This window comes from Leopardus geoffroyi, chromosome A1 (assembly GCF_018350155.1).
Source record: "Leopardus geoffroyi isolate Oge1 chromosome A1, O.geoffroyi_Oge1_pat1.0, whole genome shotgun sequence".
Lineage (NCBI taxonomy): Eukaryota > Metazoa > Chordata > Mammalia > Carnivora > Felidae > Leopardus > Leopardus geoffroyi.
In genome coordinates, this window is record NC_059326.1 from 121,459,831 (window position 1) to 121,484,059 (window position 24,229).

At 39.4% G+C, this 24,229-nt stretch overlaps 1 protein-coding gene across 1 annotated transcript in view; it reads right to left on the reverse strand.

Moving 5' to 3' along the window:
• The window catches only part of LARS1 (leucyl-tRNA synthetase 1), a 76,391-nt gene extending 55,961 nt beyond the window's left edge, over positions 1-20,430 (reverse strand). The window contains exons 1-5 of the mRNA XM_045492697.1: positions 20,232-20,430; positions 9,384-9,502; positions 6,025-6,112; positions 5,298-5,378; positions 1,855-1,992 (exon numbers count right to left, since the gene is read on the reverse strand). Coding sequence (XP_045348653.1) covers positions 1,855-1,992; positions 5,298-5,378; positions 6,025-6,112; positions 9,384-9,502; positions 20,232-20,237 — 432 coding nt within the window. The 5' untranslated portion in view covers positions 20,238-20,430. The remainder of the gene's footprint in view (positions 1-1,854; positions 1,993-5,297; positions 5,379-6,024; positions 6,113-9,383; positions 9,503-20,231) is intronic.
• Positions 20,431-24,229: the final 3,799 nt, after the last annotated feature.

Sequence of the window (24,229 nt, forward strand, 5' to 3'; positions counted from 1 at the left end):
AGTATAACCCAAAGAATAAAATAAATATGCATGAATCCATACCAATATAAAAAGGGACTGAATAAATAAGTAACTGGGGAAGAGAGGACAACTATTCTTTTCAGAAGAATTCTAGGTAATAAATGGAGAAAGAATGAGGGAAATGGAAAATCACTATTAGAACAACACAGTAATAGGATGCCTAGGTGGCACAGTCAAATAAGCATCTGACTCTTGATTTCAGCTCAGATCATGATCTCACAGTTCATGAGTTCAAGCCCCAAATCAGGCTCTGCACTGACAGTGTGGAGCCTGTTTGGAATTCTCTCTCTCCCTCTCTCAAAAATAAACAAACATTAAAAAAAAAAAAAAAAAAAAAAAAAGAACACAGTAATAACTATAGCAAGCAGGCAAGATCCACAGATGAATGCTAAAATTAATGAGAAAATATTTAAAAAGAAGATATTGAGGGGCGCCTGGGTGGCGCAGTCGGTTAAGCATCCGACTTCAGCCAGGTCACGATCTCGCGGTCCGTGAGTTCGAGCCCCGCGTCAGGCTCTGGGCTGATGGCTCAGAGCCTGGAGCCTGTTTCCGATTCTGTGTCTCCCTCTCTCTCTGCCCCTCCCCCATTCATGCTCTGTCTCTCTCTGTCCCAAAAATAAATAAACGTTGAAAAAAAAAAAATTAAAAAAAAAAAAAAAAAAAGAAGATATTGAGGCGCCTGGGTGGCTGTCGGTTAAGTGTCCAACTTCGGTTCAGGCCACGATCTCAGAGTTCATGGGTTCGAACCCTGCGTCAGGCTCTGTGCTGACAGCCCAGAGCCTGGAGCTTGTCTTCCCCTCTCTCTGCCCACCTCCCACTCATGATCTGTCTCTCAAAAATAAATAAACATTATAAATAAATAAATAAATAAATAAATAAATAAATAGTACTATTTCCATATCCTCAAAGTATCTCTCGAAATATATACAAATCAAGGGGGAAAATGGAGTCCCTACAATAGAAAAACCTGACAGACACCACCTAAACCAAATGATCAAGGTTAACATCACCAGTAATGAGATACCAATATCATACACTCACTGATACGATGCAATGAGGAGGACATGTCACCTCTCAATCAACTCATGACTCATGAGAAAGCATTAAACAAACTCAAATTGAGGGACATTCTATAAACTATCTGACCAGCGCTCTCCAGAAGTGTGAAAATCAAGGAAGACAAAGATGGAAGAGACTAAGGAGACATACTAAGGAGATGTGACAAGTAAATGCAATGTGGAATCTTGGATTAGACCTGCAAACAGAATAAGGGTGTTAATGAAAAAACTGTTCAAAGTCAAATGAGGTTTGTAGTTCAGTAAATAGGATTGTTCAAATGTTTATTTCTTAGCTTTCAGGGTTGTACATGGTTATGTAAGATGTAACCTTAGGGAACTTAGGGGATCATGAGGGAACTCCGCTCTACCTTGCAATTCTTCTCTAAATCTAAAATTTATTGCCGAAAAAAGCAAAAGGGGGGGGAAAGGGGCCATCGAAAAGTCAGAAAAAAAATTTCTGGCTTTGTTACTTTTTCAGAATTACTGAGTACTTTTTATGTGCTAAGTCCTGAAAATACAAAGATAAATTAGACAAGGCACCTGGGTGGCTCAGTCAGTTAAGCGTCTGACTCTTGATTTCGGCTCAGATTGTAATCTCATGGTATGTGAGATCAAACCCCACCTCAGGCTCTGTGCTCACTGCATAGAGCCTGCCTCTCTCTGCCCCTCCCTCATGCACACTCTGTCAAAGTAAATAAACATTAAAAAAAAAAGACAAATATAAATCAGACAAATATAAAATTTCAACCAAAATAAATATTATTAACCACCAAACCTTTTTTCCTTTGGCTTTATCCTTAATTATTACATCTTCTGTTTTAACATTGATTTCTTCCTCTTCCTCTTCTTCATCTGGAAAATCAGGGGGGCAACCATAAAGCTCTATTTCTCTTTTCAGTTTATCAGCACATGCCTATAACAAATACAACATTAGAGTGAAGTTCAAAATTTGAGGTAGAAACAATTTGAATTTTTTGATATTTTTACAGCCAACTAAAATTGACTCTGAAATTTTCTGCAATACACCTATACACATGTGGATCACAATAGAAAACTCACATGATAAAATTCATGTACCTCAAAATTCACTAATTTATACATTAGTATTTTACTGCTTTTATTCAGCAAGCATTTATTCAACACTCAAAGTTCTTAATGTAGTATACTTTGTTACACATTAAAAGTTTAAAAATACATAAGACATGAGGTGCCTGGGTGGCTCAGTCAGTTGAGCATCCGACTTCAACTCCGGTCCTGATCTGGTGGTTCACCAGTTCGAGGCCTGCGTTGGGCTCTGTGCTAACATCTCAGAGCCTGGAGTCGGCTTCTGATCTGTGTCTCCCTCTCTGCCCCTCCCCTGCTCATACTCTGTCTCTGTCTCTCTCTCAAAACTAAAATAAACATGAAAAAAAAATTTTTTTAAGAGAAAAACGTAAGACATAGCGTTATCATTTTGAATAACAATATGAATCACAGCATTTATCAATTTAAAGATGACTATTTTATATCACCATCATCATCACAACCTTCCAAGGTAGATAGGACAGGTATTTAGTTAGAAAACACACACTTGAGAGATGAAGGGGTTTATCCAAAAGTTATAAATCTAGCAAGCTACAGAGATAACACATGAACTTTGGCTTTCCACCCCAGCTCCTCTCAATTACACTATAATATCACATATAACACATATCATACATATATATTATATATGTATATATATTATGTACGTGTATATACACGTACATATATACTATATGTATCATATATGTATATGTAATATATATATATACACAAAGATGACACCAAGTTAAAGTTAAGAGAAAAATGCAAATATAGGATTATGACTTTTAAAAACGAAGGGGACTCTTCCATGCAGAAGAATTTCAGTTAACTAATAAGGAAAGAATGACACAACTAGAAAGTCACCATTTTATAAACACTTATTCAATAAGTGAAGCAGACAAGAAGCATCAAATGATGCTAAAACCACTGGGTTATTGGATAACCAGATATTCAGAGGCTCCCAAAGTATCATCTGCAGATTACTTTTCAACAACCCACCTTCAGAATGAAATCTGACAGTTACTAGCTCAACATCATTAAAATGGGACAAAGTGCCATTCTATGCCTTTTGATGTGATACAATGGGAAGTTTACGCCTCACCAATGTAGTATTCTTGTCAAAATATTTAACCCAGATGTAATCATGAAGAAACAATCAGAAAATTCAGACTATGGACCATTCTACAAAATAACTACCATACACTCTTCAACGACATCAACGTCATGACAAACTACAAGAAACCAAAAAGAATTAATGACCAAATGCAACGTGTGACCGACAACACACAAAGTAAAAAAAAAGGCCGGAAAGGACATTTTGGGACAACTGGAAACATCTGACTAGAGATTAGATGAAGATGCTAATATTACATCAATGTTAAATTTCTTGGAGTGGAGAATGAAACTGTGATGATGTATAAAATGCCTTTGTTCTCAAAAGACACATGCTGAAGTAGTTAGAGGTAACACAGCATGATATGTGTAACTTACTTTCAGTGAGTTCACAGAAACAGAGAAAAGGAAGTATGCATGTATTACATGTGCATTAAGAGAACCAAAGGAATTATGGAAAATGTTAATATTCGGTAACTATGAGTGAAGGGTATATGGCTGTTCATTCTATCCTTTTACCTGTTCTGCAGGTTTGACATTTTTCATAATAAAAGGTTGGAGAAGCAAAAGAAATGGGAAGTTAAATTTCCCAACCCTCTTACATTTAAGGAATCCTTTCGACAATAATTGTCTGGCCCCTTCTTTACTGAGAATTATTTCTACTATAAATTTATGACAAACGAAGACATTTGCAAACATGATCAAAATATGATACAACTAAAACAAATAGTGTTATACATTTAAAAAACTGTTTATTACTCTGTGTATGTCATGAATACTTGTTAATAGTTATTACCTAACTTGAAAACAGAAATAGCAATATGTAAGGTCACCAATAGAGATACAAAAATTACTGAGAAATCACTTAGACCTGGGGCGCCTGGGTGCCTCAGTTGGTTGAGCGCCCGACTTCGGCTCAGGTCATAATCTCGCAGTTCGTGGGTTCAAGCCCTGCATCAGGCTCTGTGCTGACAGCTCAGAGCCTGGAGCCTGCTTTGGATTCTGTGTCTCCCTCACTCTCTGCCTGTCCCTTGCTTATGCTCTGTCTCTGTCTCTCAACAATAAATAAATGTTAAAAAAAATTTTTGGGGGGCACCTGGGTGGCTTGGTCAGTTGAGCGTCTGACTTTGGCTCAGGTCATGATCTCACAGTCTGTGAGTTCGAGCCCCGCGTCAGGCTCTATGCTGACAGCTCAGAGCCTGGAGCCTGTTTCAGATTCTGTGTCTCCCTCTCTCTCTGCCCCTCCCCTGTTCATGCTCTGTCTCCCTCTGTATCAAAAATAAATAAACGTTAAAAAATAAATAAATAAATAAATAAATAAATAAATAAATAAAAATTAAAAAAATAAAAAAATAATTTTTTTTTTGTTTAAAGAAATCACTTAGACCTTAACGTGTACCCTTTATTTAAATACTTCTTCAAATGCCTTTTAAAATTTAATTTTCATGGGACACGGGGGTGGCTCACTCAGTTAAGCTTCCAACTTCGGCTCAAGGTCATGATCTCACAGTTCATGCATTTGAGCCCTGCATTGAGCTCTGCACTGACAGCATGGAGACTGCTTGGGATTCTCTCCCTCTCTCTCCCTGCCCCTCTTCTCCACTCATTCTCTATCTCTCTCAAAATAAATAAATAAACTTTAAAAAAACTGTTTCTCAGGGCACCTGGCTGGCTCCGTTGGTTGAGCGTGCAACCTCGTCTCAGGTCACAATCGCACCGTTCATGGGTTCGAGCTCTGCATTGGGCTCTGTGCTGGCAGCTCAGAGCCTGGAGCCTGCTTCGAATACTGTGTCTCTGTCTCTCTCTCTGACCCTGCTCTGCTCACACTCTCTCTCTCTCTCTCAAAAATAAATAAACATTAAAAAAATATTTTTTAACTGTTTCTAATTGAAAAAAATAGTTTTCACTATAATGAATTCAGCTCATGCCAAGACACTGCATTATAATAAATATCTGAAAATACTATTTCAAGCTCTTAAATTGGACATTACATCTGCTTAAGCTAAAAAGAGTAGGAACCAATCCCAAAAGCAATCTTACCTTGATAGGCATTCCAGTACAGTGTAAACCAAAGGGAAACAGACAAGTTTTTCCTTTCAGTCTCTGGTATCCTACTGCAAACTACAAAAAGAAAACTAAATTTAAATTATAAGTTTAAATGCTAGATGAATACAGAATGTTGACTGTTCATGAAGATCATGGGCTCAGATTTCTTCTTCCTCTCTTGCTTTAGAAGGAAGTCATTCCCTGGAGCGTCTGGGTGGCTCAGTCAGTTAAGAGTCTGGCTCTTGATTTCAGCTCAGGTCATGATATCAGGTTCATGAGAACGAGCCCTACATCAGGCTCTGCATTAACAATGTGGAGCCTGCTTGGGATTCTCTGTCTCCCTCTGTCTGCCCTTCCCTGCCCCACTCAAAAATAAATAAATAAATATTAAAAAAAAAAAAAAAAAGAAAGAAAGAAAGAAAAAGAAAAGAAGGAAGTCATTCCAAAATTCTGGCCCATTGTTCTTTTTTTCTGTCTTTTCACCAAAAAGGAATTACTTATGACCATGCATAAATAATTAGAACCCTGCACACATACACACAGCATATACAAATTAAATATAAGAATATTTAATATAGGTAAAAATATAAAATTTAGGCTTAAAATTAAGGAATTCTAAGTTCTCTTAACAGGAAATAAATCCCATACATGCCATTTTCTTCAAAATAGTATTTATCAAAGACCCTCAATCCCATTATGTTAACCACAGAAGAAACATTACCTCACATTTGGATAAAGAAAATGTGTGTCCCAAATGAAGGCGCCCATTCATATACGGATATGGGAAGGTTACAAAGTACTTGCCCTTGCTGCAAAACAATCATGAAAAAACAAAGTACAGAAAAGAAAATGTTAAGTTCCTTTTAAAATGAGGAGGTAGGGTGAAGGGAAAGCTTATAACAACTTGTTTAAATTTTATTATTTAAAAGACCTTTAAAAGGAAACATATGAATGTGGAAATTAAAAGCCCTCTGAAATTGAAACTTAATTGTGATTTAGAAAAAATAAAATGTTTATGGTTAGACATTAAAGAAATAAATATCCTTGCAGCAAATACTGGAGGTTTAACTTAAAAATGCTGAGTAAAGATAATTTACTGAGGATAATTTTAATACTCTTAGGAAACTGGATTAATTTAATATTTTAGTGATTAAATGAGATTTGCCTTCATTTGATATATATAAAGCAATTCAAAGTCCATCAGCTATAATAAAACATAGTCAGTATTACATGACACATGGAAAATTAATTTAAGAAGGGTCTCTCTAAAGCTGTTTAATTCATTATATTACTTTTTCTTACAATCAAATGTATAACGTACCTATAAAAGTTACAAAGCACAATAAAATGAATGACTGTAAGCATGCTATCCAAGTGATGAGCCCACTGAATCTACACTGTGTGTCAGCCCTCTCCCCGCAGAGAAAACCAGTATCTTGAAATCTACTTTTGTCATTCCCTTCATTTTGAATAGTTTATATCTCTGTCTGTGTCCTTAAACAATGTTATCACTTACTTTTGCTCACCTATGGGCTTCATTAAAAATTATACACCAGGGCACGTGGCTGGCTCAGTTGGTAGAGCAAGCGACTCTAGGGTTGTGATTTCAAGCCCCATGTCGGGTGGAGATATTACTGAAAAAAACTTTTTTTTCATTCAATGTTACATTTCTAAGTTCCCTCACTTCATTTTCTTTCATGGAACAAAGTTTTCAGTTCACTCTCGATAACTTTACCTGAAGTTGGCCAAAATTCTAGAAACAACAAAAGCTATAAAATATAACATCAAAGACTTTATATTACAGCAACACTCTTAATTTCTTTAAAAAAAAAAAAAAAAAAGTCCAAATTCAGAGTTGCCTAAGTGGCTCAGTCAGTCAAGTGTCTGACTTCAGATCAGGTTGTGATCTTGCAGTTTGTGCCTCTGACCTCAGCATTGGGTTCTCTGCTGTCAACACAGAGCCTGCTTTAGGTCCTCTGTCCTCCTCTCTCTCTGTACCCCCCTGCACGTGCAAGCTTTCTCTCTCTTTCTCAAAAATAAACATAAAAAAATTCCACTAGCATGTTGCTTAGTAGCAAGGAAAGTATCTTTTGAAATCAGAATGTCCTAAAAAGTAGTCCAGGCCCTGTCAATTCCTAGCTATGCAACCCTGAACTGGTTACTTAGCCTCCCTGTACCTCAGTATCCTCATCTATAAAATGGGAATAGGGGCACCTGGGTGGCCCAGTCAGTTGAGCATCTGACTTTGGCTCAGGTCAAGATTTCACGGTTTGTGGGTTTGAGCCCCATGTCAGGCTCTGTGCTGACAGCTCAGAGCCTGGAGCCTGCTTCAGATTCTGTGTCTCCCTCTCTCTCTGCCCTTCCTCTGCTTGTGCTCTGACTCTCTCTGTCTCTCAAAAATAAATAAATGCTTAAAAAATATATTAATAAAGAAATAAAATAAAATAAGGATAAAAATACTGCTAACCTTAAAGGGTTATTAAAAAGATTAAATGAGGGGCGTCTGGGTGGCTCAGTCGGTTAAGCGGCTGACTTCGGCTCAGGTCATGATCTCACGGTCTGTGAGTTCGAGCCCCGCGTCGGGCTCTGTGCTGACAGCTCTGAGCCTGGAGCCTGTTTCAGATTCTGTGTCTCCCTCTCTCTGACCCTCCCCCGTTCATGCTCTGTCTCTCTCTGTCTCAAAAATAAATAAACGTTAAAAAAATTAAAAAAAAAAAAGATTAAATGATAATAGGCATACTAAAAATGAAATATTTCCTAAGCCTTTGCATAACAACCAATAAGTTTTCAAGATTAGCTACTATTTTAATTATTGTCAATGTATTTCGTCATTGTAACAAAAACATTTTTCTACATTTCAACATATCTGAAATTGAGATGCTCCTATAATTGATGCATACATTTATTACACTACTGTTTGGGGGCAGTCATTTTGTTTTTGTTTTTCCCTAGTACCATATCATTACCTGTGGCTTGTCTTATAATTGATGCTTAAAACCAAGGCAATACAGTATTTATGAAATAAGATCTTAAAATACAGAAACCCTTGAAAAAAATTTTTTAAAGAGTTGGGTTGTTGTTGTTTTTTTTTGTTTTGTTTTGTTTTGTTTTTTAGCATTTATTTATTTCTGAGAGAGAGAGAACACACCCAAGCTAGCAAGCAAGGGAAGGGCAAAGAGAGGGAGACAGAGGATCTGAACAGGGCTCCACCCTGACAGCAGAGAGACCGATGTGGGGCTCCAACTCATGAACTACAAGATCATGACCTGAGCCAAAGTCAGAAGCTTAACTGACTAAGCCACCAAGGTGCCCCTGAAACCCTTCAAAATTTAATACTTGGTGTCTTTGGAGATAATTAGCACCATAATATGAATCTCTACTAGAATAATCTCATTTTATCAGTTAGGAAAGACAAAACTTCAAAACATTCTCTTTTGTCTAAATATGAAAAATATTAGTTAAAAAAAAGCTATGTAGAAAAAGTCCTTTAAGAATTCTATAGAAGGAGGGGCGCCTGGGTGGCGCAGTCGGTTAAGCGTCCGACTTCAGCCAGGTCACGATCTCACGGTCCGTGAGTTCGAGCCCCGCGTCAGGCTCTGGGCTGATGGCTCATGATGGCTCAGAGCCTGGAGCCTGTTTCCAATTCTGTGTCTCCCTCTCTCTCTCTGACCCTCCCCCGTTCATGCTCTGTCTCTCTCTGTCCCAAAAATAAATAAACGTTGAAAAAAAAAAAAAAATTTTTTTTTTTTTTTAATTTAAAAAAATAAATAAATAAATAAATAAATAAAAAGAATTCTATAGGAGGAGCATCTAGCTCGCTCAGAGAACATGCAACTCTTGATCCCAAGGTCGTGAATTCAAGTCCCACACTGGGCACAGAGCTCACTTAAAAAAAAAAAAAAAAAAAAAGAATTCTATTGAAAAGAAAATCCTACTTTGAAATCGAGAAAATAAAAGTTACCTTCTTCAGCCCGTTTCAGACATTATAAGTACAATCTGCCTTACCCTTTCCACAAAGCAGTTTCTGTAGCCAACAGTTTTGGGAACACAAGGTGTAGAACTTCATAAAGTACTACTCACCTAGTCTGGTTCTCCACATTAGATGCATTAACCTCAAACACTTTCTCAGTATCCCATTTCTGTTGGATTTCTTTCTCAATCTTCTTCAAAAAGTCCACTTTTGCTGTTCCTTTTCTTTCCTATTGGACACAAAAGAGATACAACAATCCACTCTATACTTGGACAGTCTTGCTTTAAAAAAAGAAAAAAAAATACGTTCACATAGAACAAGCTGTTTACTGACAGGCAATTTTTCCATGGTTATCATGAACTTTAAACAAACAAGATTAAAAATTTGCGCTATCACAATCTGTCTACTTTAAACACCAAAGGGATAGTTAATGAATTACTAAAATATATAAAGGGCTTTGAAATACTTCTATTAAATGAGACACTAAAACAGATACTGTTCCTATTTAGTTAAGATGCACAAATACTTAGAAAAGTACAAGATGGCCAAGCTGCAATAATGCTCAATCAAAGGATGCTGAGACCCAATGGGAAGAGGCTGAGGAAGGGTTAGTAATCTACATGTTTTTTTTCAAGGCAACTGAAGAAGAACTCCTCTCCAAAATGGTTAACAGACTATTAACATGAAATTTAAATGAAACAGAATGGCAAGCATGTCTCTAATATATCAGATGTACCAGCAACACTGCCATCCTTCCATAAGCTGCCTGTGGAAAAGCGAGAGCAAAAAAACATGCATGATCATTCTACCTCTGAAAAAGGAAGCGCTAGAGCTTCCTTCTCAGTTTGTGACTGTGTGAAAAACAGATGCTAAAAGCAGGTAAGCGAAAGCTGGCATGGAATGAAACACAGAGCAGACAAGTATGAAAGCTGGATACTAATGGACCATACACAAATCTAATTCTGTTTTGAAATTTAGTATTAGTCTCTAAAATGTATTTTCTGGTATAGTTATCTGAACTGAAATTGGATTTTACCCCCTTCTTATGTGCAAACATTCCCAGATTGTGCAGCATTTTCAAATGAGAAAATACCTGGGCTCTATTCATACCTTTTTTTTTAAGATTTTTTTTTTTCTTTTAAGTAATCTCTACACCCAACATGAGGCTCAAACTTACAACCCCAAGATCAAGAGTCACATGTTCTACCAAGTGAGCCAGCCAGGTGCCTCTGGGTTCTACTCATACTTTTACAACCTACTACACAAGACGACCTTGCCAAGTTACCTAAAGACTGCAATTCAGTCTCCTTTAAGAGTGCCTCTCTCTGTCCTTTCACCCAACAATTTAAAAAATGCTTTCCATTGGGGCGACTGGCTGGCTCAGTCCAGAGAGCACACAACTCTTGATCTTGGGTACGTGAGTTCAAGCCCACATTGGGCACATAATTCACTTAAAAATATGTATTTAGGGGTGCCTGGGTGGCTCTGCCAGCTGAGCGTCCAACTTCAGCTCAGGTCATGATCTCACAGCTCGTGAGTTCAAGCCTCATGTCGGGCTCTGTGCTGACAGTGTGGAGCCTGCTTGGGATTCTCTCCCTTTCCCTCTCTCCCTGTCCCCTCCCCACATGCTCTCTCTCTTCTCTTTCTCAGATAAACTTTAAATAGATACACAACGTATATACACACATATGTATATACGTGAGATCAGGTCAAGATCTCAGTTTGTGAGCTTGAGACCCACGCTAGGCTCTGTGCTGACAGCTCAGAGCCTCGAGCCTGCTTCATTATCTACGTCTCCCTCCCTTCCCCTGCTCACACTCTGTCCCTCTCTCTCAAGAAAAATCAAACATTAAAAAAATTTTTTTTTTAATTTAAATTTAAAAAAAGTATGCTCTCTCTCTCCAAAATAAACAAACATTAAAAAAAAAAGGGGGCACCTGAGTGGCTCAATCGATTGAGCATCTGACTTCAGCTCAGGTCATGATCTCCCAGTTCATGAATTCGAGCCCTGCATCAGGCTCATTGCTGTGGTGCAGACACTGCTTCAGATCCTCTGCCCACCTCTCTCTGCCCCTCTTCCACCGGGGTTCTCTCAAAAATAAACATTTTTTTAAATTTACAAATAAAAAAAATTTTTTTTTAATTTTTAAAAAAGGGGCGCCTTGGTGGCTCAGTTGGTTAAGCATCCGACTTTGGCTCAGGTCATGATCTCACAGCTTGTGGGTTCGAGCTCCACACTGGGCTCTGTGCTGATAGCTCAGAGCCTGGAGCCTGCTTCGGATTCTCTATCTCCCCCTCGCTCGCTCTGTCTCTCAAAAATAGACATTAAAAAAGTTAATACATATACACACACACACACACAAACACACACATATATTTTATACTACTTTTTAAAAAAAGTGGACCGCCTGGTGGGCCTCGGTCAGTAGATCATGTGACTCCTGACCTCTGTGTTGTGAGTTGAAGCCCCACATTGTACGTAGAACTTACAAAAACTACTTTTGGGGCACCTGGGTGGTCAGTTGGTTTAGCACCTGACTCCTGATTTCAACTTAGGTGATGATCTCATGGTTCGTGGGATCAAACCCCATTTCAGGCTCTGTGCTGAGTGTGGAGCCTGCCTGGGATTCTCTCTCCCTCTCTCTCTGACCATCCCCAGCTGACACTCTCGCTCTCTCTCAATCAATGAATCTATCAATCAATAAGCTTTCTATTTGTATCACAAATATACTGGACTTTTAAATGGTTACACAAATTTGAACACTTGCAAAGAGGAATTATGTGCAATCAAAAAAACCCCAAACTTAACATTATTTTTCCAATAACTATCTTAAATATACTTGGTGTATTATGTAATAAAATAACCAACACTATTAAAATTAAGATTTAATACAAATCTACTAAAAGGTATCAGCTCTGTTGTACTATTTTCAGTTTTCTATATTTAATTTTTTTTTTTTCAACGCTTATTTATTTTTGGGACAGAGAGAGACAAAGCATGAATGGGGGAGGGGCAGAGAGAGAGGAAGACACAGAATCGGAAACAGGCTTCAGGCTCTGAGCCATCAGCCCAGAGCCTGACGCGGGGCTCGAACCCACAGACCACGAGATCGTGACCTGGCTGAAGTCGGACGCTCAACCGACTGCGCCACCCAGGTGCCCCAGTTTTCTATATTTTAAACCAAAAAAGGGTTTCCTATTTTTTAACATAGTTAAACATAGTTTTAACATAGTTAAAAAACGGGAGACAAAGACAAGCAACAGAAAGATGAAATATCAGCTTACAAGGAGGAGGTAAATGATGGATTAAAGGAAGAACCTTGCCAGAGAGGCAGAGAAGAAATGAGAAAGAATTCCCTACTTTGAAAAGTCCTGGGGACACCTGGCTGACTCAGTCAGTGGAGCACACAACTCTTGACCTTGGGGTTGTGAGTTCTAGCCCTGTGCTGGGTGTAGAGATTACTTAAAATCTTAAAGGGGCACCTGGGTGCCTCAGTCGGTTGAGCGTCCGACTTTGGCTCAGGTCATGATCTCATGGTTTGTGAGTTCAAGCCCTATGTCGGGCTCTGTGCTGACAGCTCAAAGCCTGGAGCCTGCTTCGGATTCTGTGTCTCCCTCGCTCTCTGCCCCTCCCCCGCTCATGCTCTGTCTCTCTCTGTCTCTCAAAAATGAATAAACATTAAAAAAAAATTTTTTTAATAAATAAATAAAATCTTAAAGGGGCACCTAGGTAGCTCAGTCAGTTAAGCATCGGACTTCAGCTCAAGTCATGATCTTGCAGTTCATGGGTTCAAGCCCCACACCATACTGGGCTCTGTGCTGACAGCTCAGAGCCTGGAGCCTGTTTCAATTTCTGTGTCTCCCTCTCTCGCTGCCCCTCTCCTGCTCAAACTGTGACTCTCTCTCTCTCAAAAATTAGCATTAAAAAAAAAGTTTAAATAAATAAATAAACTCTTTGAAAAAAAGAGACAGAAAGAAAAAAGAAAAAGAAAAATCATGGACATAACAAGTTCCTCCAGTAATTAAAGGAAAATAAAAGTGACAAGGAAATATTTTGTTTCTATAAATCCTTACAGGATTGCTGAGTGGAAATGATATCAAAACACAATATAATCAAGTCAATTCCTTTTCAGAGGATCTCTATAGCGGTCAGGATAGAGTCTATACTGTTAAACCTGGCACTTAAGGCCCTTCTTGTCTCATTTCTGCCAAGTTCCTCCCTCCTTCCTTTTTTATATATATATTTTTTAGTGTTTATTTATTTTTCAGAGAGAGCATGCACACAAGCATGCACAAACAAGGGAGGGGCAGAGAGAGAGGGAGACACAGAATCTGAAGCAGGCTCCAGTCTCTGAACGGTCAGCACAGAGCCGGACATGGAGCTCGAACTCACAAACTGCGAGATCATGACCTGAGCCGAACTCACAGGCTTAACTGACTGAGCCATCCAGGCACCACTCAGATCACCCACTGTAAATGACATGAAAGAAACAGTCTTCACAAACTACTAAGAACTATGTTTTTTTTCACTGTTATTGAGCACATTAAATGCACAAAGTCTCTTCTTTGAGGTTTCTGCTTCTCAGAAAAATTTGTCCATCAAAACATCCAAGGTCAATTGTAATGAAACCTGATATTGGCCCCACCACCAACTGTTGTTTGACCTTGAGAAGTGACTTGATCAATCTGAGCCTTAATTTCTTCACTGGTTATTTAACTAGACAATTGGTTATAATTAGTTAAAAGGTTATTTGACAAGTCAGAGGTTCAAAACTTTGGCATTTTTGACAGTTTACGTTAAATAATTTTTTGTGTTTTGTCTTGTGCATTGTAAGAGGCTTAGAAGCATCCCCGGCTTCTGCCCACTAGATGCCAGGAGAATCCCCTAGTTGTGACAACCAGTCTCCAGACCAAATGTTCTCAGGAGGACAAGACCATCCCCAGTAAAGAACCACTAAAAAAGATAACAAGCTCTTCCATATATTCATAATATTCTGTAGTTCTTGAAACTTTTATGAACATTAACTTTTTGCATCTTAACAATAACCCTAAGAAGGAGGCAGACCAGTGATTACCATTTCAAAGATGATAAATAATAAATCTGAAGTTCGGAGATCATTGTGTCAGCAAAAAGTCAAGGTGGACAAAAATGTTCATCTTTTGGCTTCTATTTCTGCTTCCTCCTAGTACTCTAGCCATGTCCTAGCTGCCACCACTTACTAGCTATAGAACCTTAGACAAATTCCTTAAGCTTTCTAAGCTTCTATTTCTTTATCTTTAAATGAGAATAAAAATTGTACTAACATTATAGTATTAGTATGAAAATTAAAAGAGTTAAGGGGCTCCTACGTGTCTCGGTTAAGTGTTTGACTTTGGCTCAGGTCATGATCTCACAATTTGTGAGTTCGAGCCCCACATTGGGCTCTATGCTGACAGCTCAGAGTCTGGAATCTGCTTCAGATTCTGTGTCTCCCTCTCTCTCTGCCCCTCCCCCACTTATGCTGTCTCTCTCTCAAAAATAAACAAATATTAAAAAGAAAGAGTTAATACAGACAAAGGACTTAACCTTGGGCTGGACTCATGGTAAATGCACGATAACGTTAACCAATACCACAAAGAGACATCTAGACATCATGTGATTTTATTAGGTATGAAAATGGCATTGGGATTATGTTTTAAGAGAAGTTATCATTACATTAAAAAATATTAAAGTATGTATCGATGTAAAAACTTATACTAAACTATGTCAAATATGTATGTACAGTGCCTGGAATCTGCTTAAAATGAATCCTGAGGGGTGGAGGGGCAGGGTCCCAGGAAGGGATATATGAAACAAAATAGCCCTGAACTGCCAATTATTGAAGTTGGGTGATGGGTACACGGAAGTACATAATACTATTATCTCTATTTTGCTGACTATTTAAATTTTCCAAATGAAAGTTTAAAAACAATAATTTTTTTAGATTGGTTATTATGTTCATTATATCACATCGCCAGATCCCCTCTAAAAGTCTGATATGTTACTAGAAGAGATTAAAACTGTCAAAAGCTTGGGGCACTTGGGTGGCTTCGTCATTTAAGTGTCCAACTCTTGGTTTCAGCTCAGGTCATAATCTAATGGCTTGACCTTGAGCCGCTGGTTGGGATTCTGTCTCCGTTCCTCTCTACCTCTCTCCCACTCAAGATCTCTCTCTCTCTCTCTCTCATTCTCACTCTCTCCCTCTCTCTCAAAAATACACAAATAAAAATTTTAAATACACAAAAATAAAAATAGAACTGTCAAAAGCTCTAAAAAATAAATACTATGCTGTGTGGCTCAGTTGGCTAAGCATCCAACTTCAGCTCAGGTAACGATCTCATGGTCTGTGAGTTTGAGCCCCACATCGGGCTCTGTGCTGACAGCTAAGAGCCTAGAGCCTGCTTCAGATCTGTGTCTCCCTCTCTCTCTGCCCCTCCCCAGCTTGCATTCTGTCTCTGTCTCTTTCTCTCTCTCTCAAAAATAAACATTAAACAAATTTTTTAAAATAAATACTACTCTGATATGAAGAAAATTTTAGTTTATTATTTATAAATTCAATTATAAAATAAAAACTAATATCCTATCCATGCTATCACATGTTCATTGTCTTACACACTTCATTATTGATAAGATTTCCTCTGGAAACAGAAAACTTTCTTTATGGAAGATGTCTGCAAAAGAAATTTCCTAATTTGGCAAAAGACATGAATAGACACTTCTCCAAAGAAGACATCCAGATGGCCAACCGACACATGAAAAAATGCTCCACATCACTCATCATCAGGGAAATACAAATCAAAACCACAATGAGATACCACCTCACACCTGTCAGAATGGCTATCATTAACAACTCAGGCAACAACAGATATTGGTGAGGATGCAGAGAAAGAGGATCTCTTTTGCACTGCTGGTGGGAATGCAGACTGGTGCAGCCACTCTGGAAAACAGTATAGAGGTTCCTCAAAAAACTAAAAATAGAACTACCCTACGACCCAGCAATTGCACTACTAGGTATTTATCCACGGGAGACAGATGTGCTGTTTCAAAGGAACACATGCACCCCCATGTTTATAGCAGCACTATCGACAATAGCCAAAGTAAGGAAAGGACAAAGGAAAGAGTCCAAATGTCCATCAATGGATGAATGGATAAAGATGTGGTATATCTATACAATGGAGTATGACTCGGCAATCAAAAAGAATGAAATCTTGCCATTTGCAACTACGTGGATGGAACTAGAGGCTATTATGCTAAGTGAAATTAGAGAAAGACAAAAATCGTATGACTTCACTCATATGAGGACTTTCAGAGACAAAACAGATGAACATAAGGGAAGGGAAACAAAAACAATATAAAAACAGGGAGGGGGACAAAACAGAAGAGACTCATAAATATGGAGAACAAACTGAGGGTTACAGGAGGGGTTGTGGGAGGGGGGATGGGCTAAATAGGTAAGGAGCACCAAGGAATCTACTCCTGAAATCATTGTGCACTATATGCTAACTAATTTGGATGTAAATTTAAAAATATATAAAATATAAAACAAGTTATTAAAAAAAAAAAAAAGAAATATCCTAATTAGCTTGCAACTGGGGGTAACACAATGATTAACAGAACGAACTCCGGTGTGGGACCAAATAAATTCTAATTCTTCCTCTGAGTAGACCTGATGCCTTATTTTCCCCATCAATAAAATGGGGACAAAGCACCCACTATTATAGGGTTGTCCAGATGAAAACTTTTGTAAAACACTAATGCACGGCACAGAATAATCGGTACATTTAAAACACAAAATAAAATCGGTACATTTTATTATTATTATTGTTACTTGTTCTTTCTAAAGGGAGTTCTTACTGGATTCTTCCAATGAAACTAACTTTAAGGTCAGCCCAGTACCATGACAGTGTAAAACATGAATATTTGCAGAGGCCAAGAAGTGAATAAAGTAAAACAATCAGATCTACCAGAAATATTGCCAGTTTCCTTATACAAAACATAAAAAGAATAAAAATGTACTAAAGTCTTCCAAACCGAAAAAGCTCATTCCCATTAACGCCAAAAAGAAGAAAAAAGAAAGAAAGACCTGCAAATTCCACATCAGCTAAGGATATCATCATGGGGGAGAGGGGTTGGTGGGAGGCAATGAGCAACTTGGGGCAGAAGAAAAAGCTCTGGACCAGGAGTTGGAAGGCATGTGTTTTCCTGGGAAGTAGGGTGACATAGTGACTGAAAAATGAATCAATCCCTTTGAGTTCTGATCACTTTCATCCTGTCCTCGTTATAAGAAATCAGACCTGTTAGGTAAGCTCTCTAAGCATGGGGTTCTTCATCTGTAAACTGCAAATAGGGAGTGCCTAACTCAAATAGATTAGTGTGAACACTCAATAAGACAATTCAAATAAAATGCTAAACAAAAAGCATGACACATAAGAAATGTTAGTTATTGATATTATTGATCCTAACTCTGCTAGAATTCCAACTCTAATAATTCCTCAACCCCATTGGGTCCTACTGATCATGACCTTTTTTCACTAATCTTTAGGCGCCTACCACCCCATGTCCTCATTTCTGTCCCTTAAATCCATCTGTATGATTCTTCGGTTTTCCCTTTACCATTTTTGCCTGGCAAAACTCCATCCATCCGTCCCATCCAACTGCTCTGTTCCTTCACCTAGGTAGCTGAAAGTGGCAAGAGATAAGCACTCAACCATGCTGGCTGGCCTCCATTTAAATTCATGTCCACTAATATCAAGTGATGCCCAGCCACACTACTAATTTCTGAAATCCACTTCGTTAATCCTTCTCCTAGACTAGTGCTTCTCAACTTTAATGTGTATACTGTGCAATACAGTAGCCACTAGCCACACATGACTTGTTAATTTTAAAGTTATATTAAAATTCAGTCCTTCAATTGCACTGGCCGCATTTCAAGGGCTCAGTTACCACATGTGGCTAGTGGCTCCCAAATTAGTGCAAATATAAAAAGTTCTATTGAGGGCAATGTCCTAGACAATTGTTTTATGCTTTCTCCTCTCTCCTCAATCTTCCAACAATTCCTCTTCCATCCTCGTTTCTAGCTGTTAATCTTGGTTCTTAATTGAATTAGAAACCAGAAGTGAACAGAAAATTTTCACAGCCTCCCTCATCACATCTACCTACCCACATGCCTGTGTACCTATATAGTCTGTCTTCTTTCCTGTTATTATTAACCCTTCCACTGATGCACTGGATCTCATCCCTTCTGTTCTATTCAGGAACAGCACTTCAGCAATCATCCCTTTTCCACATCAAAGTTTCCTTTCTACAGGGTAATTCCCATGAGCATACAAGTATTGGTAATTTCTTCTACCTTTAAAAAAAGAAAAGATGGGGCGCCTGGGTGGCGCAGTCGGTTAAGCGTCCGACTTCAGCCAGGTCACGATCTCACGGTCCGTGAGTTCGAGCCCCGCGTCGGGCTCTGGGCTGATGGCTCAGAGCCTGGAGCCTGCTTCCGATTCTGTGTCTCCCTCTCTCTCTGCCCCTCCCCCGTTCATGCTCTGTCTCTCTCTGTCCCAAAAAAATAAATAAACGTTGAAAAAAAAAAAAAAAAAAAAAAAAGAAAAGAAAGTCCTCTTTTGACTTTCATCTGTTACCCCAATTCTCTGCTCTCCTTTATAAAATTCCTCAAGAGTTATCCATACTCACGATCTCCAGTCCATCTCTTCCCATTCTTTCTTGAACCCAGCAGCCTTACATGACCTACATCCATCCACCCATCAATATCCATCACATACACTATCACTATTTCCAGTATCACTGTCCTTTGGATATACAACCCTCCTTGCTTTTCACTCAGTGTGGCTTCTGCCTAGATATCGTCTCCTCCATATAGCTGCATGCCTTGCTCCCTTACCTCCTTTTTGCCACAATGCCACCTTCTTAGAAAAGCCTTTCTTGATCACAGTTTTTTTTTTTAAACAAACTTTTTTTTTTTAATCTTTATTTTTGAGAGTGAGAGACAGACACAGAGTGAGAGCAGGGGAGGAACAGAGAGAGAGCGAGACACAGAATCTAAAGCAGGCTCCAGGCTCCAAGCTGTCAGCACAGAGCCCAACGCGGGGCTCGAACCCACAAACCGTGAGATCATGACCTGAGCCGAAGTCGGAGGCTTATCCGACTAAGCCACCCAGGCGCCCCTTGATCACAGTTTTAAAACTGCAATCCTACCCTACCTCACACTTAAGAGTCTCCCCTTCCTGCTCTATTTTTGTCAATAGGACTTACTGACACCAGACATATTTTACCAAATATTTTAGCATGTAACTCTCTCATACACACACACGTAAACACCATGAATGTAGAAATTTGTGTCTGTTTAAAAAATTTTTTTTGTTAAAAGAAGGAACAAAGGGGGCGCCTGGTTGGCTCAGTGGGTTGAGCATCGACTTGGGCTCAGGTCATGATCTCACCACTCGTGGGTTCAAGCCCCACACTAGGCTCTGTGCTGACAGCTCAGAGGCTGGAGCCTGCTTGGGATTCCGTGTCTCCCTCTCTCTCTTTACCCCTCCCTTGCTCATGCTCTGTCTCTGTCTCTCAAAAATATATAAACATAAAAAAAAAAAAAAAAAAAAAAAAAAACTTTTTTAAAGGAGGAACAAGGTTACCTACTTCCCTCTCTCCAAATGGGTTTTAGACACGTCGTGAAATTAACACACGTAACATTAAGTAGTGTGTAAAGTTAAAGATACCAGTTCCGGGCTCAACAGATAGCAAGAAAAGGCGCATCCTCACAACATCCACACCTTTAACGTGGGGGTCAAGGCATTCCCTGTGTTTAGATAAGGATTTTTCCTTTCAGGACAACGGCTACCACATGGAGACCCCAGCTTCTGGCAAAAGCAAACAGATCAGCCGGGTTATAGGGCCGGGCAGAACGGACTCTCTTCCCGCCAGAACTCACCGCCATAGCACCGCCCAACCAATTCTGCAACCCACGACAGTGACCTCGGCGATCCTCTCAAAGCAGTGATCCCAACCTTTCCCTTCCGTCTGGGGGTAGCCAGGCCTCCCAATACACTGAAGCACACACTTTACACCTGATGAGGCAATCGCCCGCTCACAGCTAACTACTGCCTTGTGCATCCCGTAGCCCGCCGGGAATTGTAGTTTCCAGACCACTAGAGCCCAAGTCTAGCATTCACTTATTGACTACAACTCCCATAGAGCAACAGGCTACCGGAAATTGAGCCTCTAGGTCACGCGGTGGTGACACCGGTAGTGATGTCAGGGGCATGTTGAACTACAAAGTCCATGAGGCTGTTCGAAGTCGCAGACTGCCGCGAACGCGCCTACGGCCCAGTTCCCTGGCCTTCAACCTTTTCACCCCGTGGCGCTGGGTTAGGTGTCTTGTCAGGATGCCCGGTTGCAAGGTTTATTAGTCTTCAGTGACTGAAGTGCTAATTATGGCTTGCCATTGTGCACAGATATTTAGTGCTGTCTGTGGCATTCAACAGCCCAGAATTCAGACGTTTTATTGCCATTTCTTAACAATCTCTATTTTTAAGCGTGAGGCCGGTAACCTACCGGGTTCCAGTGCCAAGCGCATTATTTCAACTGTACTACCATCTAAGGCTGCCACGTCACATGTGGCTATTTAAGTTTAAAATAAAATTCAGTAAAATTTAAAATGCACTTCTTCAGGGGCGCCTGGGTGGCTCAGGGTTAAGGTTCCCAGTTCAGGTCAGGTTCTGACTTCGGCTCAGGTCATGATCTGGCCATTTGTGGGTTCGAGTCAGGTTGGAGCCCCGAGCCCCCAGGAACGAGCTCTGTGCTGACAGCTCAGAGCCTGGACTCTCTGCCCCTCACCCGCTCATGCTTGCTCCCTCTCTCTCAAAAATAAATAAACAGTAAAAAAAAAAAAAGTTTAAAATTTAGTTCTTCAATTGCACTAGCCACTTTTTGAGTGCTTGGTAGTCTGTGTGGCCAGTGGTTACCATATCATCTGACAGTGGAGATTTGGAGCATTTCCATCATAGGAAGAAAGATGTCCTGACAAGCAACCATGCAAGGCTTTTACTTTCTGGAGTCAGATGAGATACTCTTACATGCATTTATTTATTAATTCAGTAAATATTCATAAAGCATCTGCAAAGCACTTTTGGGGTCAGAGGGGTGCCCAGCTAAATATTGTGTCATCCTAAAAGACTAAGGGAAAGAAAAATTTTTTAAATAAGAAGTTTAATAAATTAATGAATTTAAAATTATATGTGTGTGTGCTTTTAAAATAAAGCACAACAACTACTTTTGAAGTAAAAAGTTAATGATGGCCTAACAATGCCTGGCACATGGTATGAACTCAATAAAATCTGTTGGATGGAAGAAAGTTAACCAGAAACCTTAGGCTAAGGAGAAACTACCAGGGCTCTCCTACCTCAGGGCTTTCCCATACAAATAGTCTCCATCAATTTCCATACCCTCTTACTTTAGCTACTAACAATTTGGACATTTACCTTCTGACAACCCAAGTCTGGGTTATATGTCCCCTCCTAAATGTTCCCTGAAGCACACTCTTCCTGTCTTCCCTTAGGAAAGTTCTCTCCTTGAATTTAATTGCCTATTTATCACTAGACTGTAAGCTCTTTACAGCAGAGGCTGCTTAGCAGAATCTGGCACATAATAGATGACTTATAAATATTCATTGAATGAATAAAAGAATCCTTATCCTGAGTTCCTGGGTGGCTCAGTCCGTTAAGCGTCCATCTTCCACTCAGGTCATGATCGTGCGGTTCATGGGTTCCAGCCCCACCCCGTCGGGCTCTGTGCTGACAGCTCAGAGGCTAGAACCTGCTTCAGATTCTGTCTCCCTCTCTCGCTGCCCCTCCCCCACTCACACTCTGTCTCTGTCTCAAAAATAAATAAACGTCCAAAAAGAATTTTAATTAAAACGAAAAAAGAATCCTAATCCTCCACAGCTCCCATAACTATGGTTATAGTCTCCTGTTCCAATTCCAATTCTGTCCTTATCAGTACTATTTGTCATCTTTGATTCATCAGCTTCCAATTCACATTGGTAACTGAAATTATTCATACAATACATATTCATTGGTTACCTCCTGTGAACCTGACATAGAGCTAGGAAATAGCAGGGAACAAGACAGAGAAGAAGAGAATAAACAAGTTGTTATGTGATTACAACTTATGAGAATTATGGAAAACCTATCCCCTAATTAAATGCCCCCATCCCTTATCCCCTAACAGCCTGTTTCCTCTTTAAGTGACTGATATATTTTTTAAAGGGTCCTTTAGATTCCATTCATTTAACAAAAATTTATTTAGCTTTTACTATGTATAAGGCACTATGCTAGATGCTGGAGATAACAACACTTGGACAAGACAGGAGCAGTCGCCTCCACCACAGAAGTTGCAGTCCAGTGGAAGAGGAAAACATTGAAACGAGTGGAGATATGGGAGCCCATGGAAGGGTTTTAAGTGATGACCTGGGACACGGTCCTATTTATGTATTGTAAGATCATTCTGAAGAAGGATTGGAAGAAAGCTAAGGTAAAAGCAGGAGGCTACTGCGATTGTCCAGGTAAGAGGTGAGGATGGTTTGGACTATGGCAGTGGCAGTCAAGGGAGAGAAAGAGAAACAGATTCAAGAGATATTAGGAGAATGAAATTTGTTACACCGTAGTAATATCACTTTTTAATTGAGAATTGTCGATTCTTTGCTATGCCATATGGAATACCCTTTCTAGACAGATGAAATTGGAAAGGTAGCGTAGTGGATAAGAGCTCAGGCTCTGAATCAGACTGACCAAATTCATCACTTACCAGCTGGGTGACCTCAGGCAATTCAATTAACCACTTTGTGGTTATAAAAGGGTCATAAAAGTAAGTACCTCATAGGATTGCTATGAGGATTAAAGAAATAATATGTATACATATAATAATACACGTATAAACCACATGTACATATTTATGTATATGCCTGGCAAAGGGTAAGAACTTTAAGATGTCAGCTATTTTTATTATTATTTTAGGAAAATTGGTCTATAAGCATTAGTCTGATTAAAATAGAAAAGCTTACCTGTGCCCCATTTTAATTTCTTCCCTAACGTCACTGAGCTACTTATCACCATATAATTTTGTGCTATACCTTCTCCGACTGTCGGACCATACTGGTCATTCTTTAAAACTCCACAACAGAACTCATCTCCTGTGTTTTTTTTCCCCCCTAAACTCACGCCATCAGTCACTCTACTAAACTCAACTGAATCACCACTTCTCAATTTAGATCCATAAAGCTATAATTAGCCTTGGCTTGTCTCTGAGTCCCTTTGTATTTGTTTTTCATGCATATTTACCCTATCTTGAGATGGCAGAGTCAGAGGAAGGAATTAAGGGCACTTTTTTTTTAAGTTTATTTATTTTTGAGAGAGAGAGAGAGTGAACAGGGAACAGAGCAGAGAGAGAGGGAGAGAGAGAACCCCAAGCAGGTTCCATGTTGCCAGGCCATTTGTCTAAACATCAAAGTGTCCAAAATCAAGAGCCCAACCGACGGAGCCATCCAAGGCACCCCAGGGCACTTCTTTTGATACTTCTGTTTCACGGGCGTGCAGCTCTCAAAGAACGTGGTTGTCAGTTCTCTACCCTATTAAACATCTTTTGTACTTAAATTGGCTTTTTCCTACATAAATGTTCTTTTCTCTTTTTCTTTTTTTTTAATGTTTATTGATTTATTTTTTTTTTTTAATTTTTTAACGTTTTATTTATTTTTGAGACAGGGAGAGACAGAGCATGAACAGGGGAGGGTCAGAGAGAGGAAGACACAGAATCTGAAACAGACTCCAGGCTCTGGGAGCTGTCAGCACAGAGCCCGACGCAGGGCTCAAACTCAAGGACCGCGAGATCATGACCTGATGGCTTAACCATCAGGCTTAACCATGGCTTAACCAA